The sequence below is a fragment of the Mirounga leonina genome, unplaced genomic scaffold (genome assembly GCF_011800145.1).
Source record: "Mirounga leonina isolate KUSES-001 unplaced genomic scaffold, KU_Mleo_1.0 Mir_91, whole genome shotgun sequence".
NCBI classification, from domain to species: domain Eukaryota; kingdom Metazoa; phylum Chordata; class Mammalia; order Carnivora; family Phocidae; genus Mirounga; species Mirounga leonina.
Window position 1 is genome coordinate 45,655,008 of NW_023270839.1, and position 26,735 is coordinate 45,681,742.

The 26,735-nt window shown below is 35.4% G+C and overlaps 1 protein-coding gene across 10 annotated transcripts in view; it reads right to left on the reverse strand.

Moving 5' to 3' along the window:
- Nucleotides 1–26,735, reverse strand: part of MYO9A (myosin IXA) — a 272,310-nt gene that overhangs the window by 165,435 nt on the left and 80,140 nt on the right. For 9 of the 10 annotated variants that reach the window (XM_034993654.1, XM_034993658.1, XM_034993655.1 and 6 more), the window contains 4 exons: nt 19,777–19,866; nt 14,889–15,005; nt 11,650–11,784; nt 2,321–2,442 (listed from right to left, as the gene is read on the reverse strand). In XM_034993654.1, the coding sequence (XP_034849545.1) occupies nt 2,321–2,442; nt 11,650–11,784; nt 14,889–15,005; nt 19,777–19,866 (464 nt within the window). The remainder of the gene's footprint in view (nt 1–2,320; nt 2,443–11,649; nt 11,785–14,888; nt 15,006–19,776; nt 19,867–26,735) is intronic. The other variant, XM_034993659.1, reaches the window with a different exon arrangement.

Sequence of the window (26,735 nt, forward strand, 5' to 3'; positions counted from 1 at the left end):
CTAAGGATATATTTCATGTTATATATTCCCTATAGAACAAAACAGTTTTTAGAGGAAAACTACTCAAAGTAGTTCCCCAAACAGCCTTCCTAAATGTGTCTAACTTATTTTCAATCCAACTCTGGCAGAGAGAAAACATTTCATGCCGTTGCATCTTCTGGGATGTTAAAGCACAGAGCAAAGTGGTCCATTTACAAGAGGAGGTAAAAACAACAGGACTGATACATAAAGTGAAGAAAATAATAATAGAATTTATAAAAAGTTTTTATGGAGGACTGAATATAGAAACATAATTGAAGGGACAATTAAGAAGTTATTCAGTCCAGGGTTACCTGGGTGTCTCAGTCAGTTAAGCATCTGCCTTCAGCTCAGGTCATGATCCCAGGGTCCTGGGATAGAGCCCCAAGTGGGGCTCCCTGCTCAGCAGGGAGTCTGCTTCTCCCTCTCCCTCTGCCCCTCCCCACCACTCATGCTTGCTCTCTCTCTCTCAAATAAATAAAATTAAAAAAAAAAAAAGAGGTTATTCACTCTAGTCTCCTACCAACAACAATACCTTGACAGATGATGCAAAAGAATTACTATAATGGAAAATTTTATTACTTTATAAAGCAGCTGCTAATCAGCTCTAATGATAAGAAAGTTCTTTCTTACACTGAGCCAGAATCTGTCTCTGTAATTTCCGGCCACATGGCTTACCCCCAGGAACTTCTGGGTAATGGCAGAGTTAATATTCTCTTATTGGGCAATATTTATATCTATGTGAGGTAGCAAGTGACCAGGGAAATATAGTCTTTGTATAATAAGATGTGAACTAAAAATATTTTACGTAAGGAATGACAAGCCAAACAAAAACCCTTTCCTCTACTCATGTTTTAATTACATACTCGGCTATCTCAATTGCTGCTCACAACCACCTTAAGATATATAGCAGACAGCACTATCATTTCTCATCATTTCCTTTTTACATGCAAAAAACTAAGAACGAAGAATATTCAGAGATTTGCCAAAGGTAGCTAATAGAGATGGAATGCAACCCTGAACTTCTGACTCTATAGCCTATTATGGAGAAACATTATAGGACAATACTTCAATGCACAAGCTAATTAGTCAGAAATGCCTGGAGTGTCTTCAAGTCCATCACTTACTATCTATATGATCTTCTTCTAGACTTGCTTAAACTGTGTTCTTTTTGTTATCATAAAATACCTCAAACAAATAAAACTGCTTAATATTTTGACATCAACCATAATAGTTCTCAACACTGAATATCAAAATCACCTATGAAGTTTTCCAAAATAAAATACACCAGAGGTAAGGTATGTGAGCAGTTAAGAACCACTAACCTTACGATTTTATAAAAGATAATATATGTTGTAGGGCATATAGAGCAATGCAAAAAAAACTTTTACACAACTTTGTACATAAAATATTTTTGTATTAATTGCATTTTAATTCATTTAGATTAATGGAAATAGTCTATATGTTTATGGCATATTAATAGGGTGACATACAACTTACCATACAAACCAGGATATTTGGGAGTTAAAGCAGGCACCTTTAATAACTAAACTGGACAACAGGCATAAACTTTAGATTGTCCCATTCAAATCAGATGATGTATGGTCATCCCACCTATGATAGTTAATCCCCAATATTTTATATCTTACTTCAGTGGGTATAATGGTTATAGCTAGAAATCAAGTGACCTAATTTAGTTACTTAATATTTTAGTGAAGAGTGACAGAAAACTCACATACTCTCCATCACTTCAGTTTCTCCAGTTCTAGATTTGCCATCTTATAGGATAACTATAAATAATACTTTACAGAGTACTAAAAACACTCTGGAAGATGCTATATGAAGTTTTATTTCTGAAGCTTATTCAGCTTATGTTTGGTATACTACACAAGGATGTCAAATACTTGGCATATATTGCTACTTTCCACCTGCACAGCTGTGGCAGACATCACTAATCTATCATGATATTCTTTTCTACTGAACATGAAAACTACAAACACATCTCATATAAAACTCAATTCAAGAAGAGAGGAATATGCAACAATAAAAAAATATGCCAACAAATTTAACATCAAAGTAACTCTGTAGAAAAATCTGGAAAAACTCAAGGAAAAAATGCATTCAATATTATAGTTTACCCAATTTTCCTAGAAACATACACAATAAAATGCACACAAGGGAAACTTTGGCTCCTTATTGATTATGTAAGAAGAAAATTTAAGACTTAAAAAGACATGAAAAGCCCAAATGAAAAGAATCATACTTTTGATTGAAAAGTACTTGCTGAAAGAATCATACTCACTTGCTTTCTTCATCCAAAAGATGGAGCAGACCTGTTGGTTTCTTGCTAATAAGATTTATGCAACAGGTATTATCAATATAATCTATATTGTGCCAGCTGATACCTTCAGTTCTATACTCCTCCTAGGAAATAAATTCACAATTTATTCACCTTGCAGAAAATAACAGGTATATGATAATAAAGACTGAAAAGCTTTTGCCAGGCTTAAAAGAACTAAACTTTTCCCTTTTAAATCACTAAATCTACACAATGGAAGAATGTATAATTTTGGTTATGTAAAACCTTCATACAGTATGTGTCTATTTTCATTAAAAAGTACATACAATCAAATTTTTTTGTTAAATTGCTATGTGTATGCCACTCAGGTGAAAATTTAGGGCTGGATTTGTTTTAGCCGCACTATGTAAGGACTGCACTAAAGAAAAATATAAAATAGGGGCGCCTGGGTGGCTCAGTTGGTTAAGCGACTGCCTTCGGCTCAGGTCATGATCCCGGAGTCCTGGGATCGAGTCCCGCATCGGGCTCCCTGCTCAGCGGGGAGTCTGCTTCTCCCTCTGCCCCTCCCCCCTCTCATGCTCTCTCTATCTCATTCTCTCTCAAATAAATAAAATCTTTAAAAAAAAAAAAAAAAGGGCGCCTGGGTGGCTCAGTTGGTTAAGCGACTGCCTTCGGCTCAGGTCATGATCCTGGAGTCCCTGGATCGAGTCCCGCATCGGGCTCCCTGCTTGGCAGGGAGCCTGCTTCTCCCTCTGACCCTCCCCCCTCTCATGTGCTCTCTCTCATTCTCTCTCTCTCAAATAAATAAATAAAATCTTTAAAAAAAAATAAAAAAAATTAAAATTAAAATTAAAATTAAAAAAAAAAAAAGAAAAATATAAAATATAAGAAGCCTAATTTCTCCCACATGACCCTAAACCAACAAAAAGGACTGAGTATTTGTTGGATTATCAATAATGAATTTAATGAAACAATGTCTGGGAAAAGTAAAAACCATCACCTCCAGTGATCACTGATATCATATGGAATTCATACATAACTTCATTCGGTAAAATAAAACACTTAGGGGTTAAAAAAAAAAAAAACCCTTAGAATATGTTAAAAAAAAAAAGTTTCAAATCCAAGATTTTAAAAAGTCAAAGCTCAGGCACTGAACAACTATTCAACTATTAGGCCCCTATTGTTGCTTATTTTTTCTCTGTACTGGGAAATAATCTTATATTCATCCTTGTGATGCTTTTAAACTGTTTTTCAAAACAAGGCCCCTGACAATCTAAAGAAGGTAAGTTTCTACACTGCAAGAATATTTAGGCACCAAGTAAATACCCCAGTCGGCTGATGACTTTAGTATGCACTGATAATATTCACACACTTCTCTACAAATATAATGGTTTTGCAAATTAGGGATTTTTTTATTTTTATCATTCTTTGGGTATTATTATTATTGTTATTATTAACCTGTAAATAAGACTGGTATACTATAAACTGTAGTTACTCTACTTGGGAAAAGTAAATGTCTGTGCTAACTTCAGCAGCACATATATTAAAGCTGGAAGATTAGCAGGGCACCTCTGCAGGGATGACACGAAAATCTGGGAAAGGTAAATGCTTAGTTCTTTCCTTTTAATTCATAATTTCACAAGAAAGTAATTGCTATATAAAGGTCACCCTGCACAGTAGTAAGCAAGTTTTTTTGTCCTGTTTCTTTTTTGTAGCATGGTTAACAAGCATATGGATTCTTATAAACGTTAATATAGCAGTCCAAAATCCTCCCCTCATCTCCTCTTCCCAATGACAATTCACACCCCCTTGCCAAAGTTAACTATTATCCTAACTTCTAATAACACTGATAAGGGTCACCTGGGTGACTCAGTCGTTAAGCATCTGCCTTCAGTTCAGGTCATGGTCCCAGGGTTCTGGAGTTGAGCCCCACATCAGGCTCCCTGCTCAACGGAGAGCCTGCTTTTCCCTCTCCCTCTGCCTGCCTGTGTTCCCTCTCTCGCTGTCTCTATCTGTCAAATAAATAAAACCTTAAAAAAAAAAAAACTGATAAGACTCATCTGTTTATAAATCTAATATAAACAGAGCCATACAATATATATTCTTTTCACTTTGCTTTTTTTTTTTCACTCAACATTAGTTTCAGAAACACATCCAGGTTGTAGGAGGCATCTAAAGTTCATTCATTTTTTTTTTGCATTTTTTATTTTATTATGTTGTATCACCATACATTACATCATTAGTTTTTGATGTAGTGTTCCATGATTCATAGTTTGCATATAACACCCAGTGCTCCATTCAATACATGCCCTCTTTAATACCCGTCACCAGGCTAACCCATCTCCCCCACCCCCTCCCCTCTAGAACCCTCAGTTTGTTTCTCAGAGTCCATAGTCTCTCATGGTTCGTCTCCCCCTCCAATTTCCCCCCCTTCATTTTTCCCTTCCATCTTTTTTTAAACATATAAGCTATTATTTGTTTCAGAGGTATAGGTCTGTGATTCAACAGTCTTACACAATTAACAGCACTCACCATAGCACATACCCTCCCCAATGTCTATCACCCAGCCACCCCATGCCTCCCACCCCCCACCACTCCAGCAACCCTCAGTTTGTTTCCTGAGATTAAGAATCCCTCATATCAGTGAGATCATATGATACATGTCTTTCTCTGATTGACTTATTTCGCTCAGCATAATACCCTAAAGTTCATCTATTTTTTTAATCCTTTATTTAAATTCAATTTAGTTAACATATACTGTATTATTGGTTTCAGGGGAAGAATTTAGTGATTCATCAGTTGCATAGAACACCCAGTGCTCATTCAATCAAGTGCCCTCCTTAATGTCCATCACCCAGTTACCCCATCCCCCCAACCACCTCCCCTCCAGCAACCCTCAGTTTGTTTCCTAGAATTAAGCATCTCTTATGGTTTGCCTCCCTCTCATTTTCATCTTATTTCATTTTGCCTTCCTTTCCCCTATGTTCATCTGTTTTGTTTCTTAAATTCCACATATGAGTGAAATCATATGGTATTTGTCTTTCTCTGACTTAATGATTTTGCTTAGCATCCATTTTAATTGCTGTAGGGCAGGGGTTGTGGAACATCATATTCACTCATTTATGCTTTATCTACAGCTGCTTTCTCAGTGTTCTAGCAGGACTGAGACCACATGGCCCCAAAATCTTAAAAGACTTATTCGGTCCTTTACAGAAAAAGTATGCCAAATCTATGAAAGAGCATTAGTTCTCAAACATTAATACTCAACAGAATCACATAAAGGACTTATTAAAACACAGACCACTGGGCCCCAGGCCCAAAATTTCTGAATAAGTAGGTACAGAGTGGGGTCCAATATTTGCATTTCTAACAAGTTCTTAGGTGATGCTACCAGTAGGGATAGGAGAACAATACTTTGAAAACCAATGCTGTGCAGTATTTATATGCAATTTATTCACCCACTGCACTACTGATAGACATTACAGTTATTTCTAATTTTTAGCAATTAAAAATGCCATTATTAACACTTGTGCACAAAAGTTTTAGTGTGCTTTTATATGCATTTTGAAACTGAAAACACAGGCTTATAAACTACACATGTATAATAACCTCAACAGATACTGCCAAGCAGCTTGCAGAGTATGTGTACCAATTTATGCAACCATTATCCGTGTATGGGACTTTCCCATGTACAGTATCTCTAATATTTGTATTATCAGTTTTTTTCATTTCATCATTCTCATGAATGCCTAGGGGTATCTCACTGTGGTTTTAATTTTAATTATCTGATGACTAGTAAGTGAAAATCTTTTCCTATGTTTACCCTCCATTTGGATGTCCTCACATGTCTATGTTCATAATAAAAACTCTGAGGAAAAATCCCTGCCTTAGTCATAGGGATTCAGTCTATTTCCATTAAGTTGGATATTATTTATAGATTTTTGTAAATGCCCTTTATCAGGAAGTTCCCTTCTATACCTAGTTTGCTGAGGATTTTTTTTTAACATGAATAGTTATGCAATTTTATCAAATGCTTCTATTGAAATAACAGTAAGTTTTTTCCCCGTTTTGTTAATAGATGAATTAAATCAACTGATGATTGATGTAACACACACCAGAAAAAAACTCCACTTGGTTCTCATATATTATCCTTTTACATATCTTGCTGGATTTAGTTTGCTAATATTTGTTTAGAATTTTTTAATCTATGCTTATGAGTGAAATTCACTTTAATTTTCACTTCTAATAATATCCCTAAAAGATTTGGATATCAGTGTTATCTTAGCCTCCTAAAATGCACTGTGAATTGTCCCCTCTTTTGCTATTCCACATAAGAACATACGTCAAACTGATACTAATTCTTTCAGTGTTGGCAAAATTCACCAATGGAGCCATCTTGGTTTACAATGTTCTTTATGGAAAGGCTTTTAATTACACATTCAATATTTTTAATAGAATCAGATTTTGTATTCTGTGTCAGTTTTTCCTATCATTTCATAAATGTACTTATGGACATAAAGCTGTTTAGTGTATACTATTATCTTTTTATTTTTAATATGTGTAGGATCCACAGTGAAGTCCTCTTTATAACTGGAATTCTGATTATTTATATCACTCTCTGTCTTTGTCACTCATTTGGATGAATTTCTTGCGGGGTCTTATCAGTCATTTCAAAGTAATACTTTTGACTTTGTTGATCTTCCATGGCATATTTGTTTTCACTCTTATTTAATTTCCTCTCTTATCTTCATTATTTCCTTCTTTATACTTTCCTTTGGTTTAGTCTGCAGATCTTTTTCCAATTTGTTGGGATGGATATTTATATATATCATTGCTCTTCAATTTTAAAATCTTCTAACAGCTATAAAATTTTCCTCTAAATACACCTTTGGTTACATCCCACAAGTTTTTGTTTTTTTTTTTAAGATTTTATTTATTTATTTGACAGAGACAGACACAGCGAGAGAGGGAACACAAGCAGGGGGAGTGGGAGAGGGAGAAGCAGGCTTCCTGCTGAGCAGGGAGCCCAATGCGAGGCTCTATCCCAGGATCCTGGGACCATGACCTGAGCCAAAGGCAGACGCTTAACAACTGAGCTACAAGTTTTAACATGCAACATTTTCATCCAGTTCAGTATATTTTATTCAACCTCTAGACTATGTAGAAGTGCATTAATTAATTTTTACCCAAAAAGGTACTTTCCAGTTATCTTTTGATTGTTGGTTTCAGGCATAATTTCTTTATGGTATTTAAATATGTATGGTTTCAATCCCTGAAATTTGACCCTTGTGTTATGGTCCAGTATACAAACAAATCTTAACACATTTTGTAAATTTGCAGTTATCTATATACGTCAAATAAGTATTTGCTTTAAAAATCTCATAGGGACGCCTAGGTGGTTCAGTCAGTTAAGTGTCTGCCTTCGGCTCAGATCACGATCCCAGGGTCCTGGGATCAAGTCCCGCATCGGGCTCCTCGCTCAGTGGGGAGCCTGCTTCTCCCTCTACCTGCTGCTCCCCGTTTGTGCTCTCTCTCTCTGACAAATAAAATCTTCAAAAAAAAAAAAAAAAAGGAAAGGAAAATATTGAATGCTAGATCCTGTATTTGAAAAATCATACAGATAATTTTAGCACTAGGATGATCTCTTCCTCCACTGGACAGTGAATTTGCTCTTGGCAGGTGGCTAAGAACATGAGGAATTCTATATTCTTTTAACCCAACTGGAACTGAGAAAATTTTAAACTGGGCTTCAGTCCCTCAGATGCCTGATCTATTTCTGGTTTATCTTTACTTCTAAGATGTAACCCTTTAAGGTCTCAAGCAGAAAACCTGTAGGAGTTATCAGCGAGTTCTTCCTTGTTCTTGAATCTGGAGAAAACCCTGTTCATCTTCTCAGATTCTCAAGCCTGGCTCTTTCAGAATCAGCACCTCTCTACCAGAATAAAGAAATGTCTTTAGCAACAAAGCAGTCCAAAAATGCTGGGCTCATCTCCCTGGGTTTCCTTCTTGCAGATATAAGCCCTGTAGAACTTCACTTATTTAGATGTACCCCAATGCCTTCAAATATATTTTGTTCATTCTTTTTAGGTGTTCTGCAAGGCAATTTGGTCAAAATTTCCTAGTCTGACATCCCCAGAAGTGACAGAAACAAACAAAAAAACCTCACTAGATTATAAATGCCTCAGATAAGATCCCTGCACTCCAAATTTTCTGTCTTCAATGCCTAGCACAGTGTGTGACACATCACTGTTATTCAATTTAGTGATGAACCAATGCCTTGAAGAATAATTCTGAGCAAGTAAAGGAAATAAGAGAGCAGTATTATAAATGACAACATTAAATATATTTTCAAATCACAGAAACTTCTGGTCTGTCTCTTATTCCACATTCTCTTTACATATAACTTAATTCAGGACTCAGAATCACACAGTCACACTACTTCAACTGGCTTATGGATTATGTCCTTCCCTCCAGGTATTTTACCCTCTCTTCAGTCCATCTTCCACAGTTCAAATCCTCTGCTAAATATACTTCAAATTGCTCCTCATTTTCTAAAAGAAAAACTCCAATCTCCTTTACATGACATATAAAGCCCACAACTATATGACCCGAGGATATTTCATAAACTTATCTCCCTCCCTGTCTCCATTCTTATATCATGTATTTTAGCTATGCTATTTTCAGTTCCTCAAAAGTGTCATGCTGTTTTATGCTTCACAATTTTAAGGATATTGTTACCTTTGTTTAAAATATCTTCTCCCCATTGACAATCTGGTAAACTCAATCTTCTATTCAAAACTATATTCCAGAATCACCCCTGGGAAATCTTAGTAGACTTTTAGGAAGTTCTAATCAACTTCATCCTTTATATCACTACTTTTAACGTGCTATACGATTTTGGCACTCATCATCCTGCAGGGCAATTATTACACCTCTCTCCCATCCTGTGGGACAGGATGGGACATTTTTGGACAAAATTTATTTTAGTATTCAAAATTTTCAAGATGTTTCCTCCCAAAGCATATTTGATAACTTTTTATTTCTATCTTCTTTTTCAAAAAGTTTTATCTACTTAACCAATTTTGTATTCAGTTGAATTTAACAAATACCCATCTCAAGTACCAGAGATAGACAAATAAATAAAACAGTTAATATTTAAACTGCCTTAAATCTATTATCCCCAGCAAATCCATTTTAAGTGAAAAAACATGACAAGGGAGAGAAAGGAAGAATAAAACAGATGAGATGGCAAAGAGGTGCAAGGTCTCTAAACCTTCTATAAATTATAGCAAAAGCGTACCCGCCACATTAAATTACAAAAGAGAATACTGAAACTTGAAAGGAAAAACAAGATGTATCTTAGACTCTAAGTCTTCTGATCCATAATTCCACCACACTGCCCAAAATTATGATATTCAGGTAGCAAATAAATAAAGATCACCCATGCCCAAATAGTTCTGAACACATTTTCCATAAACTGTAAGGTTTTTTTTTCATACATGTTTTTAGGCAAAGTATTTCTTATGGCTCCTCAATGTCTAATCTACACTTCTAGAAAAGGTAAAAATAATTTCAATAATAGTCAGATAATACCTTTTCTCTTCAAAAGCAATTTACTTACTCTTCTAATGACCCAGGGAGTAACTGCCACGTCACTTAGTAAAACACAGCACACAGTCAACAAAATGCATTTCTCCACCCCTCCAGTATATATATCCATTTGCAAGAGATAGAAAATACTAGTTTAGCATGATCTAGCTAAAAAAAACACTAGAATGAGTCAAGCAGACCAATCCCAGCCCAGCTTTTTGGTTAAAACAAGAATTATGGAGGCAGACTGTTAAGGTTTGAATACTGGCTTTAGTTACCATCTGTAAAACTAGAATAAAAATAGCACCTGCCTGATAAATAGTAAGTACCACATAAATGTTAGCTAATATAACAAATAATACTGCATTATCTTTTAATAGCTCCATCAGAGAGTCTAGCTAAAAGGCTATGTGTTAAAAATTGTAAGCATCATCAAGATGGCCAAAACTAGTGCTGCTTTGTGCTACTGTTAATCAGTCCTCAGAACCCTTTAAGCAAGACAGATGTGCTTAAGCTAGGACAGAGGGCAACAAGCCTTAGTGATAAGAAAGATCTTTTTTTGTTTTTGTTTTGTAGACCTGTTGTGGTCCTCCTGTTCATTTCATTTCTTCACCATTTCCCTTGAGATAAATGTGAATTCTGCTTCTGTTTATATCCTTCTATACAAACTGAAATTGTGGGCTACAATCTCAACTTGTTACTAACTTGAAAATTAGCTTGCAGAGGGACGCCTGGGTGGCTCAGTCGGTTAAGCGGCTGCCTTCAGCTCAGGTCATGATCTCAGGGTCCTGGGATCAAGTCCTGCATCTCCCTGCTCAGTGGGAGCCTGCTTCTCCCTCTCCCTCTGCTTGTGCTCTGTCAAATAAATAAAATCCTGAGGGGTGCCTGAGTGGCTCCCTGAGTGGCTCAGTCGTTAAGCATCTGCCTTCGGCTCAGGTCATGATCCCAGGGTCCTGGGATCGAGCCCCGCATCAGCTCCCTGCTCGGCGGGAAGCCTTCTCTCCCTCTCCCACTCCCACTGCTTGTGCTCCTGTTCTCGCTATCTCTGTCTCTGTCAAAAAAATAAATAAATAATCTTAAAAAAAAAAAAAAAAGAAACTTAGCTTGGAGAAAGAGCCCACATTTTCTATGACCCTGCATTTACCATAAGCATTCTCAGGGAAACTGATGGCTCACTCTTTCGACTCTAAATCAATTTGAGCTTCTCCCAAGAAATATCTAGTTACCCATTTGGGTCTCCCCACACTATCCTATTTCCCTATATCCGTACTCTAAATTGATTCAAGATTCTGTTAATGAACTCCTCTACCCCACGGATAAAGAAGACACCAAAGCAATCAACTTGATTGAAACGAAGAGACCAAAGCAATCAAACAAGTATATTTAGCATTACACACAGTGACCAAGCACATGGTAGCAATCAAAAATCACCAACAGAAACCCAAACCAAACTCATGCATCTTTTCAGTCAAAGGTGTACTCAAGCAAGCACATATTTTTTAATCTACTTGAGGTCTATTAAAAAAAATAAAAAAGGAAACCCTGTATCATATGGCTCAAAAACTATGCTCTGATTTTTCATTTGCTAACACTGACATGAAGACTATAATATCTGCATGGAAGTATTAGATTTAAAATACTTGTAACTATGACTCAAAAATTTATATATGTGAATATGTGTGGGAAGATAAGTGGGTGAGACAATGGGAGGGGGGAAAGTGTATATGAATTTAAGTACTCACTTGCTCCAATTTAAAAATATGCTGATTGAAGTAGTGCTGTAAACGTTCATTAGCAAAATTAATACAGAACTGTTCAAAGCTGTTATTTTCATAATCTTCAAACCCAAAAATATCAAGAACACCAATGGACAAAGTCTGTAAAACAGGAAAAAAATTATGATGGTTAAAAAATGATCCTCAAATTTATTTCATGAATAATATCCACAATGATAGGTTAACAAAATGCTCAAAGTTCTTCTACAGCACTGGACAGGAAATTTTGGGGAGCCAGTGTTCAACCAAAATATTCCACTAAATAAAAACAATTTTAGTTTTATTTTCACCTTTTTCTTTTTATCCCAATTATAAAAATACATCCAAAATTTTAACACATGTAATACACTGTTTACAAAAATGTTCGAAGCAGGGTTAGTGACCTGTTATCTCAATCTCAGAAATCCCTAAATTCCAAGAGAAAAGGAAATAGAAAGAATCACCTATGGGGAAGTAAAAAATAACCTAAAGCTAGATTTTTCCTGGCTATCCCAGGCTATGCAAAGAACACCATGCAAGTTTTCCTATTTTCACTTTTATAGCCCAACAGAATTCTGCTTTGCAAACCAAGCTAATTAGTATGTTTAATCAGCCTTGTGCAAGCTAAGGATGAAACTGGATATCAGAATATGTGGTTTCTTCAATTTTTAAAACAATCTTTTTAAAGATTCATTTATTTATTTTAGAGAAAGAGTGCGAGGAGGGGCAGAGGGAAGAATCCTCAAGCAGACTCCCTGCTGAGTGTGGAGGCTGACACAGGGCTCGATCCCACAACCCATGAGATCATGACCTGAGCTAAAACCAAGAGTCAGATACAGATGCTCAATTGACTGAGCCACCCAGGTGCCCCCAATTTTTTTTAAATTTTTATTTAAAAAAACTGTACAAAGTTTACGATGTTAAATAATTCTAAAAAATTATAACAAAAAACAATCCCTTTTTCATTATCAATTTCTGCTCCCTAAAGTCAACACTCAAATCTTTTATCTATTTGATATAAAATAGTACAGTATAGTATACAAATGCTTATTCTTCTAGGTCTTGATTATTTTGCTTCTACATACTATATTCTAACTTCTTACTATAGATAACAAGGATTCAGCTTTAATACCCCCAAACCAGCATTCTTCTCACCACCTTACCTCATTCTTAAAATACAGTTACATGACAATTTTGGTTAAATGAAAACAATCTTTCTCCACTAGTACTAAGAGAGATACTGGGCAAACTAATGTAATGAGTTATAAATACCAAGAGATTTTTTTTAAAGATTTATTTATTTATTTGAGAGAGAGGGAGAGCATGAGCAGGGAGAGGGGCAGAGGAAGAGGGGGAGAGAGAATCCTCAAGCAGAGGGACTGTGGACTGTGGAGCCTGACGCGGGGCTCAACCCCAGGACCCTAAGACTATGACCCAAGCTGAAACCAAGAGTCGGCCGCCCAACTGACTGAGCCACTCAGGTGCCCCAATAGTAAGAGATTTTTTAAAATCTCCGTTAAGAGTATTTTCTTTGAGGTACCTGGGTGGCTCAGTCAGTTAAGCCTCTGACTGAAGTGATTTCTGCTCAGGTCATGATCTCATGGGTAATGAGATCAAGCCCCACGTGGGGGCTTTGCACTCAGCAGCGAGTCTGCTTGAGATTCTCTCTCTACCCCCCTCTGCCCCTCCCCCTGCCTGCACTCTCACTCTTTCTCTCTCTCAAATAAATCTTTTAAAAATAAGAGTATTTTTTGATTGATTCTGTTAATTCTAAACCCTTATGAAAAACAGTAAAAGTAATGACCTTCAAAAATAAGTCACTTTGGTGAATAAGATTCCTATTACAATTTTCTAACTGTAGGCTTACTCAAACCATGAAAAATAAATGTTAGAACCATTTTACATTTAAGACAGGAGGATTAAGTGATAAAGATGACATATTTTAATCACCCTAAAGATGCAGACTACTCCACAGAAAGCTGCTGGGAAATAAAAACGGATTTGAAATGATTTAAATATCTAAGATCTGCCATATTAAAAAAGAAATTCCAGGGGCGCCTGGCTGGCTCAATCAGTGGAGCATGTGACTCGATTCCAGGGTTGTGAATTCAAGCCCCATATTGAGTGTAGAGATTACTTAAAAATAAAATCTTAAATAAATTCCAATGAAAAAAAAAACCTGAATATAAAAAATTAAAGTCTAAAAGCATGAGAATATATATTTTTATAATCTTAGGCTGAAAGAGGCCTTCCTACATAAGAAAAATAAATAAATAAAACCCAGGAAAATAAAGGAAAAGAATGGGAGAATTAACTGCACAAAAATTTAAAACATACGGGCCCTAAAACACAACATAAACAAAACTTAAAGTCAAGAGAAAATATATGCAATATATATCAAACTATGAATCTCTGCAATATCCACAGTGACTCCAAGAAAGTAACAAAAAGACAAAATGAACAACATAAAAATAGCAGAATATATAATGAAATGATGAAAAACCATGAGAAGATACTCGACTTTCATCTATCATTGAAAAAACGGACAATAAAATGGGATAGTCCTCCTAATCAGATTAGTAGATGAAAAGACTGATAATATCCAATGTGAGTAAAGGTGTAGGGAAATAGGCATTTTCATACACTACCAGTGGAAGTGCAGTCTTTTCTGAGCACTTTAGCAATTTAGCAGTAGCTAACAAAATTCTAAAATGTATATATTCTTAAATCCAGCAATTCATTTTAAGGATTTTATCCTAAAGAAGTGTACACAAAGAATATTTGTTACATCATCATTTATAACAATAAAGCAAAAGCAACATATTTTTATGGGGAAATTTATGGTATACAGGCATACTATATAATATTACAAAGTTATTAAAAATAATGAGGTCCAAACCTACTTCAAGACATATCAGGTAAAATAAAAAATACAAGTTAGAAACAATACAGATAACATAATTCTATTTTTAAGCTTAAAAGCAACTCTGTATATGTACATCCATAGAAATGTACATAAGAAAAAGGTCTGGAAAGACACATAGAACAAGTATCCCTGAATATCAGGGTAATAAAAACATACATACATAAGGAGGGAAACAGCACAGAATATAAACAAAAGGTGATTCTTATTTATTACTCTACATAATTCTGTGTTTTTAAATTTCATTTATTATTTTAATAAAAATTTTCCAGGAAAAATATATAATAATCCAATGTATGTCTACCTTTGTATTTTGCTCCAAATCTTTACTATTCAGAAGTGCATGATTAATCCGAAAAACTATCCAGTCAAACAGGGCACTATATAAAGACTTAGCCATGGAGTTCCTCACTGTCACAGCCTGAAAAAAAAAAAAGAAAAGGGTTGGAGAATAAATGAAAATGGCAATAATCTAAGATACTATAACAAAGTGTATTTTGCGCTCAACTAATAAAGAAAGCTTACGATCCTGAATTAGAAATTTAATTTTCTCTCAATTTAAGTAGCCTATAAATGAAGTTTTCCATATACCCATACTCATTAATCTAGTCTCAACTCTAATCTAGGCTAAAAGGTAAGAAAAACAAAATGTAGGTCACTCAGTTCAAAATACTTTGACTGAAAATTGGGGTATACATTTTACCTAGTAAAGAAGGTATAATAGGAGGTTTACAAACAAATCAAACTTGCCAGCAAAAGTGGGGAAGACTATTCCAGGCAGAGGAATAAATCTGTTGGCAAACAGGCATCAGTTATCTGTGGAATCCTAGTTAGACTCTTAAAAAATAATCATAATACCACCACAATTACATTCCTGGTTGTCTTCAACTTGTCATCCACCATAACCTCAAGGATTTCTCCATCCCCAGATAGAGTAATAATTCTTTCATTATGGAGTAATACAATTTCTTTTTTCCCCCTCACTTCAAACTTTTCCCAGTTTATGGAAACTCTCTGTAATAACTGCTCAAAATTTCTGTAAATCTGAAATTGTTCTAAAAAATAAAATCTATTAGTTAAAAAAACAATCAACATTTAGAAAGTACTACAACCTAAAAAAGGAGGGGTACATATTTTAGATAATTGAGTCCTAGCACTTAGAGAATATAAGTCCTAATTACTTAAGCTTTATATTCAGGTACATACTTATGTATCTGTCCTACAGTTTAGAGGAAATAGAGAATAAGGATTAAAAGCTAGGCTGTCTTCCAATCCCAGTTCCTCTACTTATTCTAGGTATGTAACCTTGGCCCAAGATACTTTAACTCTTAAGCTACAGCTTATACATTTGTAAAATGTAGATAATACCACAATCTACCACATGAATGATGAATTTCTGAATTTCAGTGAATAAAAAAAACGAAAGCTTCAAGTTTCTAGACCAAAAAATTAACTACCTAAACCATTACCTGCACCAGGAAAGAGAAGATGCTATCAAATTCTCTATCTTCAACACCAGAAACCTGAACATAATTGGAAAATGTTCACAAGTTCTGAGAAAAAAAGGAATGTGACCCTAGAATTCTATACTTAGGCAAGCTATCAACAAAGTATCTTTAAAATTAAAAAAAATCAGGGCGCCTGGGTGGCTCAGTTGGTTAAGCGACTGCCTTCGGCTCAGGTCATGATCCTGGAGTCCCTGGATCAAGTCCCACGTCGGGCTCCCTGCTCAGCAGGGAGTCTGCCTCTCTCTCGTGCTCTCTGTCTCTCATTCTCTCTCTCAAATAAATAAATAAAATCTTCAAAAAAAAAAGATAAAAAGCTTTTGCACAGCAAAGGAAACAGTCAACAAAACCCAAAGACAACCGACAGAATGGGAGAAGATATTTGCAAATGACGTATCAGAAAAAGGGCTAGTATCCAAAATCTATAAAGAACTTATCAAACTCAAACCCAAAGAACAAATAATCTAATCAAGAAACAGGCAGAAGACATGAACAGACATTTTTCCAAAGAAGACATCCAAATGGCCAACAGACACATGAAAAAGTGCTCAACATCGCTCAGCATCAGGGAAATCCAAATCAAAACCTCAATGAGATACCACCTCACACCAGTCAGAATGGCTAAAATTAACAAGTCAGGAAACAACAGATGTTGGAGGGGATGCGGAGAAAGGGGAACCCTCCTACACTGTTGGTGGGAATGCAAGCTGGTGCAGCCACTCTGGAAAACAGTATGGAGGTTCCTCAAAAAGTTGAAAATAGAGCTACCGTATGACCCAGCAATTGCATTACTGGGTATTTACCCCAAAGATACAAATGCAGTGATCCGAAGGGATATGTGCACCCCAATGTTTATAGCAGCAATGTCCACAATAGCCAAACTATGGAAAGAGCCAAGATGTCCATCAACAGATGAATGGATAAAGAAGATGTGGTATGTATATACACACACACACACACACACACACACAATGGAATATTACGCAGCCATCAAAAAAAAAAAAGAAATCTTGCCATTTGTAATGACGTGGATGGAACTAGAGGGTATTATGCTGAGCGAAATAAGTCAATCAGAGAAAGACATGTATCATATGATCTCACTGATATGAGGAATTCTTAATCTCAGGAAACAAACTGAGGGTTGCTGGAGTGGTGGGGGTGGGAAGGATGGGGTGGCTGGGTGATAGACATTGGGGAGGGTATGTGCTATGGTGAGTGCTGTGAATTGTGTAAGACTGATGAATCACAGACCTGTACCTCTGAAACAAATAATACGTTACATGTTAAAAAAAAAAAAAAAGAGAAGAGAGTAGGAAGGGAAAAATGAAGGGGGGGAAATCGGAGGGGGAGACGAACCATGAGAGACTATGGACTCTGAGAAACAAACTGAGGGTTCTAGGGGGGAGGCGGTGGGGCGATGGGTTAGCCTGGTGATGGGTATTAAAGACAGCATGTATTGAATAGAGCACTGGGTGTTATAAGCAAACAATGAATCATGGAACACTACATCAAAAACTAATGATGTGGGCGCCTGGGTGGCTCAGTTGGTTAAGCGACTGCCTTCGGCTCGGGTCATGATCCTGGAGTCCCGGGATCGAGTCCCGCATCGGGCTCCCTGCTCAGCACAGAGTCTGCTTCTCCCTCTGACCCTCCTCCCTCTCATGCTCTCTGTCTCTCATTCTCTCTCTCTCAAATAAATAAAATTAAAAAAAAAAAAAATATCTACAAAAACTAATGATGTAATGTTTGGTGATTAACATAACATACTAAAATAAAATTAAAAAAAAAAAAAGAAATTAGGGCTCTCAATCCTATAACTGCAAGCAACTGAATCCTATCAACAACCTGTGAACTAGAAAGAGGATGCGAGTCTCAGATGAGATCACAGACTTTTCAGACATCTTGACTTCAGCCTGGCGAAACCCTGAGCAGAGGACCCAACAAACCTGTGCCCAGACTGATCCATGGAAAGTGTCAGAAAATATTAAGTCACTATGTTTGTTACACATTTATAGAAAACCAATACACTCTCCTCTAACTGATTCTTGTACACTGTTGTGAGAGTGATCCTTTAAAAAAAAAAATCTAAGACACCATTTTTGCTTAAAACATTTTAAGGCTCTTCCATTGCTCATCAGATAAAATATTAAAATCCCTAAGGGCTGCTCCTTATTTTACCCCAATGCCTAGTACATTTCTGGACACAAAAAAGGTTTTCAAATATTTACTACACAAATAAATAAATACACCAAACAGATATAAACAAAAATAAATCAGGATCTACAAAAATCATCTCAGAAAGTTGAATTTAAAGTTAAAAATATAAATAGGGCGCCTGGGTGGCTCAGTTAGTTAAGCGACTGCCTTCGGCTCAGGTCACGATCCCAGAGTCCCGGGATTGAGTCCCACACATCAGGCTCCCTGCTCAGCAGGGAGTCTGCTCCTCCTTCTGACCCTACCCCATCTTGCACTCTCTCTCTCTCACTCTCTCTCTCTCAAATAAAATAAAATAATATAAATAAACATAAGGAAATTTTTTTTTTAAGAGAGAGTGGGAGAGGGGAGGGGCAAAGGGTGAGAATCTCAAGCAGGCTGCACGCTGCCCAGCGCAGAGCCTGACAAGGGCTTGATCTCACAACTCTGAGATCATGACCTGAGCCAAAACCAAAGAGTCGGACACTTAACCAACTGAGCCACCTAGGCGCCCCAGGAAATATTTTATATTGAAAAAAGTTATAAAAGAAAATATAAAAGTACTGAAACTTTATGTATAAGAAGGGCAAAACTTTTAAAAAATGTTTGGCTTTTTCTGTTTAGAAAGGAGTTCTCAAATTTGGAGATTATGACATAAGACACATGACATAAGAAATGTAGACTTGATGGCAGTTAGGAAGAACCCCCAAAAATAGGAAAAATGCATCAGTGGTCAGCCTAAAAAGCATTCTCTACAGTTCTATCACTATTTCCCCACCTCTGTGTCTTCTAATCTCATATTCCTGTCCTATTTTTATAATAACTGTCATAGTTTGATTTATCATCACTGTCATTACACTACAGAACAGTAGGCTTTTCAATAATTTTCCCATTCATATACACCTGAGTGGCATATTATAATAATAATAATGGCAATGCCATCTCATCTGGGAGCCTCAGTATACAGATGATACTTAAAGCAATGAACTGTGTGAGATAATCTAGATAAGGAATATAGAGAAGAAAAGACAAAGACTATGTCCTGGAGAACTACATTTTTTAGAGGTCAGGTGGAAAAGAAAGAGCAAACAAAAAGAATTACAAATGAGTGGCCCAACAATGAGAAAGTGAATCAGAAGAGTATGACGTTCTGGAAGATAAGAAACTGCCTGAAGAAGAAATAATCAACTGGATCAAACACTGCTCATTTGTAAATCCATCTACTACCTGTTCACCCCATATTAATAATAAAAAACTTAAGAATGGTGAACAGATTAAGATCTCAGAAGAAAAATGTATGCCTATTGCTTAAAATCACATTCGACTTTAAGTTTTCAGGTTGATGAAAAGTTCACAGCTGAATTTCAAGGATCCAGAAAATATTTCAATCAACACTCTTTTTGAGGTTATTTTCATTCTGTTAAAAGAAAGAACACAAATTCAAACTTCTAAAACTGTTCAGAGTACTTTGATCTCCAGAAAATCTATTCATACCTCTGCCAGCTTGTATGGCAAAATAAGCTTTTCTCCCACTGTCACAGTCTTCCTTGTAACTAACGCTTCAAATAGCATTTCTTCTTTAACCTATACAACAGAAAAGTAAATTCAATGTATAAGATTTATGACAATGAGCTGAATTATTTATTGAAAATCCAAATAAAGAAAAAAATGTTTAATGAGATTAGCAAATATACAATAGAAAAAAGCAAAGACAGTACATTTAGCCATTTAAATATTGGCCAAGGTGAAAGTTAAATGTTCCACTCACCCTACTTCCCACCCCCTCCCAAAAAAAGAGAGGGTAAGTAAGACAGATGGGTCTTTTTAGTTAAAAGTTTTCTTTCTGATCATAATGGAGAAACATGTTTCTTTGTGCAAAATATGGAAAATATAGAATAGTGCAAAAAACATTTTAAGATCAACCATAATCCCACAACTAGCAGACAAGGACTAAAAAGTGACAATAATTCTTGAATTCCAGGAACATTAAAATGAGTACTAATTTTTGTTTCAGATGGTTTATATTTATTTGCATATGTTAATTTTAAAATAAAGTTGATGTTTCCTTTGTTCTCATTCTCTCTAAAGGTAAATACTATCATGAATTTGACATGTTATCATCTCAGTTCAGGTTTTTCTACATATATAATATATATATTAGATGTATTTTTAAACACTACATTACACTTCCAAGTGTATTTAACTCTTATCTGTATGGAATCATATTGCCCATATGTTTTTGAGATTTAACTATGTTGATCATCAAGCTTATTCATTTTAACTACTATACAGCTTCCCAGTATATAAATTACTGCAGTGTGTAATCCATTCTCCTATGTGTTGGCATTTACACTATTAGGAAGTAAACTGAATATTCTTACATATGAGTTCAAGAATTTCTCTGAAGTACAAATCTAAAAGTGGAATTACTAGGTTATAGCATACACATTTTCATCTTTAAAGGATATTGCCAAACTACTGTACATAGTTCTCACCAATTTGCTCTCTCATCAAGCCCTGAGCATTCCTATTTCTTCAAACCTTGACTACTTACTACTTACTTAAGTAGACTACTACTACTTATCAGACTACTGACTTTTGCCACACCGAGGGGCATGAAATGGTAAAACAAGGGCATTTTATAAAAGTATCCATACAAATAAAGATATAACACTCAAAATTTTAAGTACATAATATGATATGAAGTATACCAAGCAAAAAAGATTCAATTATAAGGAGAAATTGAGTTACAAAACAACAGAGTGAAGCATTACCTTGCCACCAGCAATTCATGACAGATCAATCATTTTTTAAAATATGGTACCATAAAGGAAATATACCTTCTTTTGGAGCATTCACTGCTCAATCTTCAAATTCAAAACAAATTGGAAAAAATTTCAACTTCAGTAAAACTAAAAATAAATAGCCCAAGTTATATAAGACCTCAAGCTGTCACATATATTTAAAATATTTTGAAAAACAAAAATTAAATAATACCAGATTACAGAAATATGACAAAACTAATAAAACTAAGAAAAAACTTAAGTGATAAAAAACACTGTTATATTGTGAGATTAAGCAATTATTATTAAAAGTGAATATTTAAACATAAATGATCTAGGGTGCCTGGGTGGCTCAGTTGGTTCAGCGACTATCTTCGGCTTGGGTCGTGATCCCAGGGTCCTAGGATCGGAGCCCTACATCGGGCTCCTTGTTCAGTGGGAAGCCTGCTTCTCCCTCTTCCACTCCCCTGCTTGTGCGCTTCCTCTCTCTCTCTCTCTCCCCCTCTCTCTGTCAAATAAATGAAATCTTTAAAAAATAAAATATCTAGGCAGTAGACTCAAGAAATTTTTTTTAAAGGAACAAACAAATATAAGCTGGCAATAATGTGGAGAAAAAGTCACTTCCATACACTTGTATAAACTGGTACAACCACTATAGACAGTAATCTGTCAGTATCAGTAAACTATTTATACTCTAGAATAATTCTCACACATGTCAGCAGAGAGACATGTACAAAAAATGCCTATCCTAGTACTACCAATAAATGAGAAATTACAAATGACCTCAAATCCCCACTAAAAAAATGTTTTATTCATATAATGAAATTTTATAAAGCAACTAAAAAGAATCATGTAAATGTTTAAATAAAAGTATTGAAAAATCTCAAAAACATAGTATGGAATGAAAAATTCAAGTTTTAGAATGATACAGTAGAACATTTACATGAAGTATGAAAATATATCGAAACTGATATATTCTTATGTAAACATCTACCTATTCTGAAAATAGAAAAACAAGAATGAGAATGATAAACACCAAACTCATAATAGTGTTTACTTCTGGTGTAGCAGAGTAAAAAGTGAGCTACAATTATATGCACTATTTTATTACATGAGTGGGGTTGTGAGTACACAGGTGTTTATTATACTGTTTTCTATATATATTGTGTACTGAGAACAATTAATAATTTAACAAAGAGAAAAATGAAGAAAATATGTTAAAACAGAAATTAAAACATATTAAGTAAAATGGTAGAAATGATAAATCTAAAGGCCACTTACTTGAAAACAAGAAATGAAACACAACTCTCACCAAATCAAAAAAATTAAGAAATACAAACAGAAAACTAACACCATAAGAAAAAGGTTTTAAACATTAACAGAATATTTACAAAGAATGCCAAGTAATAAATTTTGAACATTTAATCAACACATGACTTCCTAGATAAACAAAAATCATCAAAATGTACTCAAGGGGCGCCTAGGTGGCTCAGTCCTTAAGCATCTGCCTTCGGCTCGGGTCATGATCCCAGGTTCCTGGGATCAAGCCCCGCATCGGGCTCCCTGCTCAGTGGGAAGCCTGCTTCTCCCTCTCCCACTCGCCCTGTTTGAGTTCCCTCTCTTGCTGTTGTTCTCTCTGTGTCAAGTAAATAAACGAAATCTTTAAAAAAAAAAAAAAGAACTCAAGCCAGACTTGAAAATCCTAAAAAATTAGTTAATACAAAACAAACTGGAAGGACATCAAATACGGTTGAACGTAAGGTTGATATCTCTCAAATCTTTAAGGAACATATTTTTCTTTGCTAATGATTCTTCTCTTAAACGCAGAAAAAATTTTGAAAAGATAAAAAAAACTACCCAACTCATTTTGAGTTGGCTTAATGCTGGCACTAAAACCTAATAAGGATCATACAAAGATCTATATACAAAACAAACTAATCTTGCTTATCTTTGATAAACATCCTGAAGAAAATATTAGTAAATTCATATTTTAATCAACTACCTCTATAATTTCCCAAATGTCCTTAGTTGTACATATATGACTTTTAAAATTAAAAAAATAAATTTTATTAACACAAAATAACAAGAATGATTCAATATCCAAGTCTACAATGTTTCTCATATTTACTTGAGAAACTGATATGTGTTTGTTAAAAACCCATTCTTTATATTGTTTCAACAGATGTTAAAATATATTCAAAATACATAAATCTACTAAAAACTGAACAGTTTTTGATAATGATGATGGTTCTAATATGCTCCAAAATATGCAACAAAAATACGTTCCACAATTACCCACAATTAAGTCTACTGGAGCTTGTTCATCTTTCAATAATTTCACAAGTATATATCTCAAATGGAATTCAGTGAACAGAATACTCAAAATATTCACTAATGCCTGAGGTAACTACAAAATTATAAAAATAACTGAAAAAACAAAATAAAATTATTTCAGAAACATTTGTTCTTAAAAACTGAATCTATATTTATCATTGAACTGAATCACTTTAAGAAGGAGAGGAATTAAATTAAATCTTAAGTAAAGAGTTTACATTTTGGGGCGCCAGGGTGGCTCAGTCATTAAGCGTCTGCCTTTGGCTCAGGTCATGATCCCAGGGTCCTGGGATGGAGCCCCACATCGGGCTCCCTGCTTGGAGGGAAAGCCTGCTTCTCCCTCTCCCACTCCCCCTGCTTGTGTTCCTGCTCTCACTCTCTCTCTCTGTCAAATAAATAAAATCTTAAAAAAATAATAATAAATAGTTTACATTTTAATTAAACCAGTTATTGCTCCTATCTTTGAATTCTATCTCAACAAAAGCCTTAAGGTTGCAATTATTATTATTAATTTTAACCAATTACAGGAAATCATTTTATTTTTTAATTTTTTAATTTTATTTTTTATTTAAATTCAATTAATTAACATAAAATGTATTGTTAGTTTCAGAGATAGAGGTCAGTGATTCATCAATCTTATATAACACCCAGTGCTCATTACATCACGTGCCCTCCTTAATGTCCATCACCCAGTTACCCCATCCCCCCCCCCAACAACCCTGTTTGTTTAGGAATCATTTTTAAAAATAATTTCTAAGAACTAAATACAAGCAGGATACTATTCGATAGGTCCTGTCAGTACTTGTCTAGCTCCTCAACTTTGAAGATAACTTCTTCCTACTTATTACCAAACCTCCATTCCTAGAACCAGTCCAGACTAAACACAACAAGAAGGAAGTTAAGGGGTGCCTGGCTGGCTCAGTCAGTTAAGCATCCGACTCTTGATTTCAACTCAGGTCATGATCTCAGGGTTGGTGGGATCAAGCCCCACAACGGGCTCCTTGCTCAGCAGGGAGTCTGCTTGGGATTCTCTCTCTCCCTCTGCCCCACCCCCCACTCTCTCTCTCTCAAATAAATAAAATGTTTAAAATAAAAAAGAAGGAAGTTAAGAAGCTTGGGTTCAAAAGTGAGATTTGGTAACCAATCATATTTGCAGTTAGTCTAACTATGACACTGATAAGCCCAATTCTCAGAACAAGATTTCTCCTTTTTCACCAATACTTGGTTCCTTTTAGAATTACCTGAATTGCTCTTACCAGTCTCTAACCAAAGAAACAATACTGCACTAGGACCAGAATCCTTGGAATTTGCTGAATGCCTGAACTTATAAATAAAACCACTAGCTACAATGCACTATTATTACCACAATACCAAGTGTTTCTGTTGACTAAAATATCACCTAAAATGCCTGACTGAAATACCATCTGTTCCCTGATCCTCATGACCTTGAAAATTACCACCTTCAGATACCACATTCCATCCACCTCCTGGTAGAACTTCTTTCCAATGAGTGAGTCTAGTTTCAATTTAATGTATCCCCTTCTCCTGCCCCGTCTGCCAGGCTAACTCATTTCATTAAAGTTAATAAGCAACACCCAGGCATGTGCAAAATAATAAGCACTGTAAGGTTAGATAAATAAGAAAGAGGCATCTATTGCTCTCAAAGAGCATTGCTGCCTTATAATGGACACAAACTAGTAAACAATTAACTTTCTGCTACAAAATCAAAATTAAATTACGCTAAGTAGATGCAAATGTTCTACCTAATGGAGTCAGTTTAGATCCTTTAATAAGGTTAAACCCTATTAAAGTGGCAAATGAACCAAGATTTGAAAGATGAGTAATATTTTAACAGAAAAAAGGTAGGCTACTCCTAACTGCAAAAAAAAAATGGAAACAACCAAGATGTCTGTCAATAGGTGAATGAATAAACAATGATACATCCATACAATGGCATATTACCCAGCAATAAAGAGAAATGAGCTATCAAGCCACAAAAAGACATGAATGAATCTCAAACGCATGTCGCTAGTCTGAAAAAAGGCTGTATACTGTATAATTTCAATTATGCTACATTCTGAAAAAGGCAAATCTACAGAGGTAGTAAAAGATCAGTGGTTGCCAAGGGTATCAGGATAGGGATTGAAGAGGTGAAGCACAGGGGATTTTTAGGACTGAAACTATTCTATATGATACTGTAATGGAGGAACATGACATTATTCATTTGTCATAAACCATACAGCACAAAGAACGGATCTTTTAGAAAATTATTTCAGACATTGGGGGATTCTAGGAAAGAATGCAGACCATAACAAGAGAATCTAACTGTATGACAAATATATGAAACAACCTCAGTGAAGGGAGTGGAAGGAAAAGGTGCTAACCTAAGTAATTCTGAAAATTAATGGAGTCTGAAAAACTAAAGACAAAAGAACATTATACTCTATACTCTAGTTGATGAAGTCATTTCCCATAGCAGTGCAAACATACATAAATACATGTACATTCCCATACATGAACAGTTGATCCTTGAACAACACGGGTTTTAACTACACAGGTCCACTTACCTGTGGGGTTTTTTTGATAAATACAGTTCTGTAAATGTATTTTCTCCTTATGATTTTTTTTTTTTTTTTTTAAGATTTTATTTATTTATTTGACAGAGAGACAGTGAGAGAGGGAACACAAGCAGGGGGAATGGGAGAGGGAGAAGCAGGCTTCCTGCTGAGCAGGGAGCCCGATGTGGGGCTCAATCCCAGGACCCTGAGATCTTGACCTGAGCCGAAGGCAGACGCTTAACAACTGAGCCACCAAGGCGCCCCTCTTCCTTATGATTTTCTTAACATTTTCTTTTCCTAGCTTACTTTATTGTAAGAACACAGTATATAATGCATCTAACATACAAAATATGTTTCCATCAACTGTTTATGTTATCAGTAAGGCTGCTGGTCAACATTAGGCTATTAAGTTTCAGGGGAGTCAAAAGTTATACACAGATTTTTGACAGCCAGAGGGGTTAGTACCCCTAGCCCCTGCATTGTTCAAGGGTCAACTGAACACTAAAATTGAATAATTAAGTAAATGAATGGCAGAAGGTAGGAGATACTTTCCTCACTGTTAAAATGGGAGTTTACAGATAAGGAGAGAAGCCTAGAATGATACATGTGATAATGCATTAGTTAGGAACATCATTAGTACCTCAAGTTTATTTGTATATAGCTATAGATGGATATATAAAAACATCTGTAGTATGTGAATACACACATGTTAGTAAACACACATATATTTCCTTGCTCTGTGAGAGGAGAAGGCCTATAAAAAATGATGCCCCTTTTG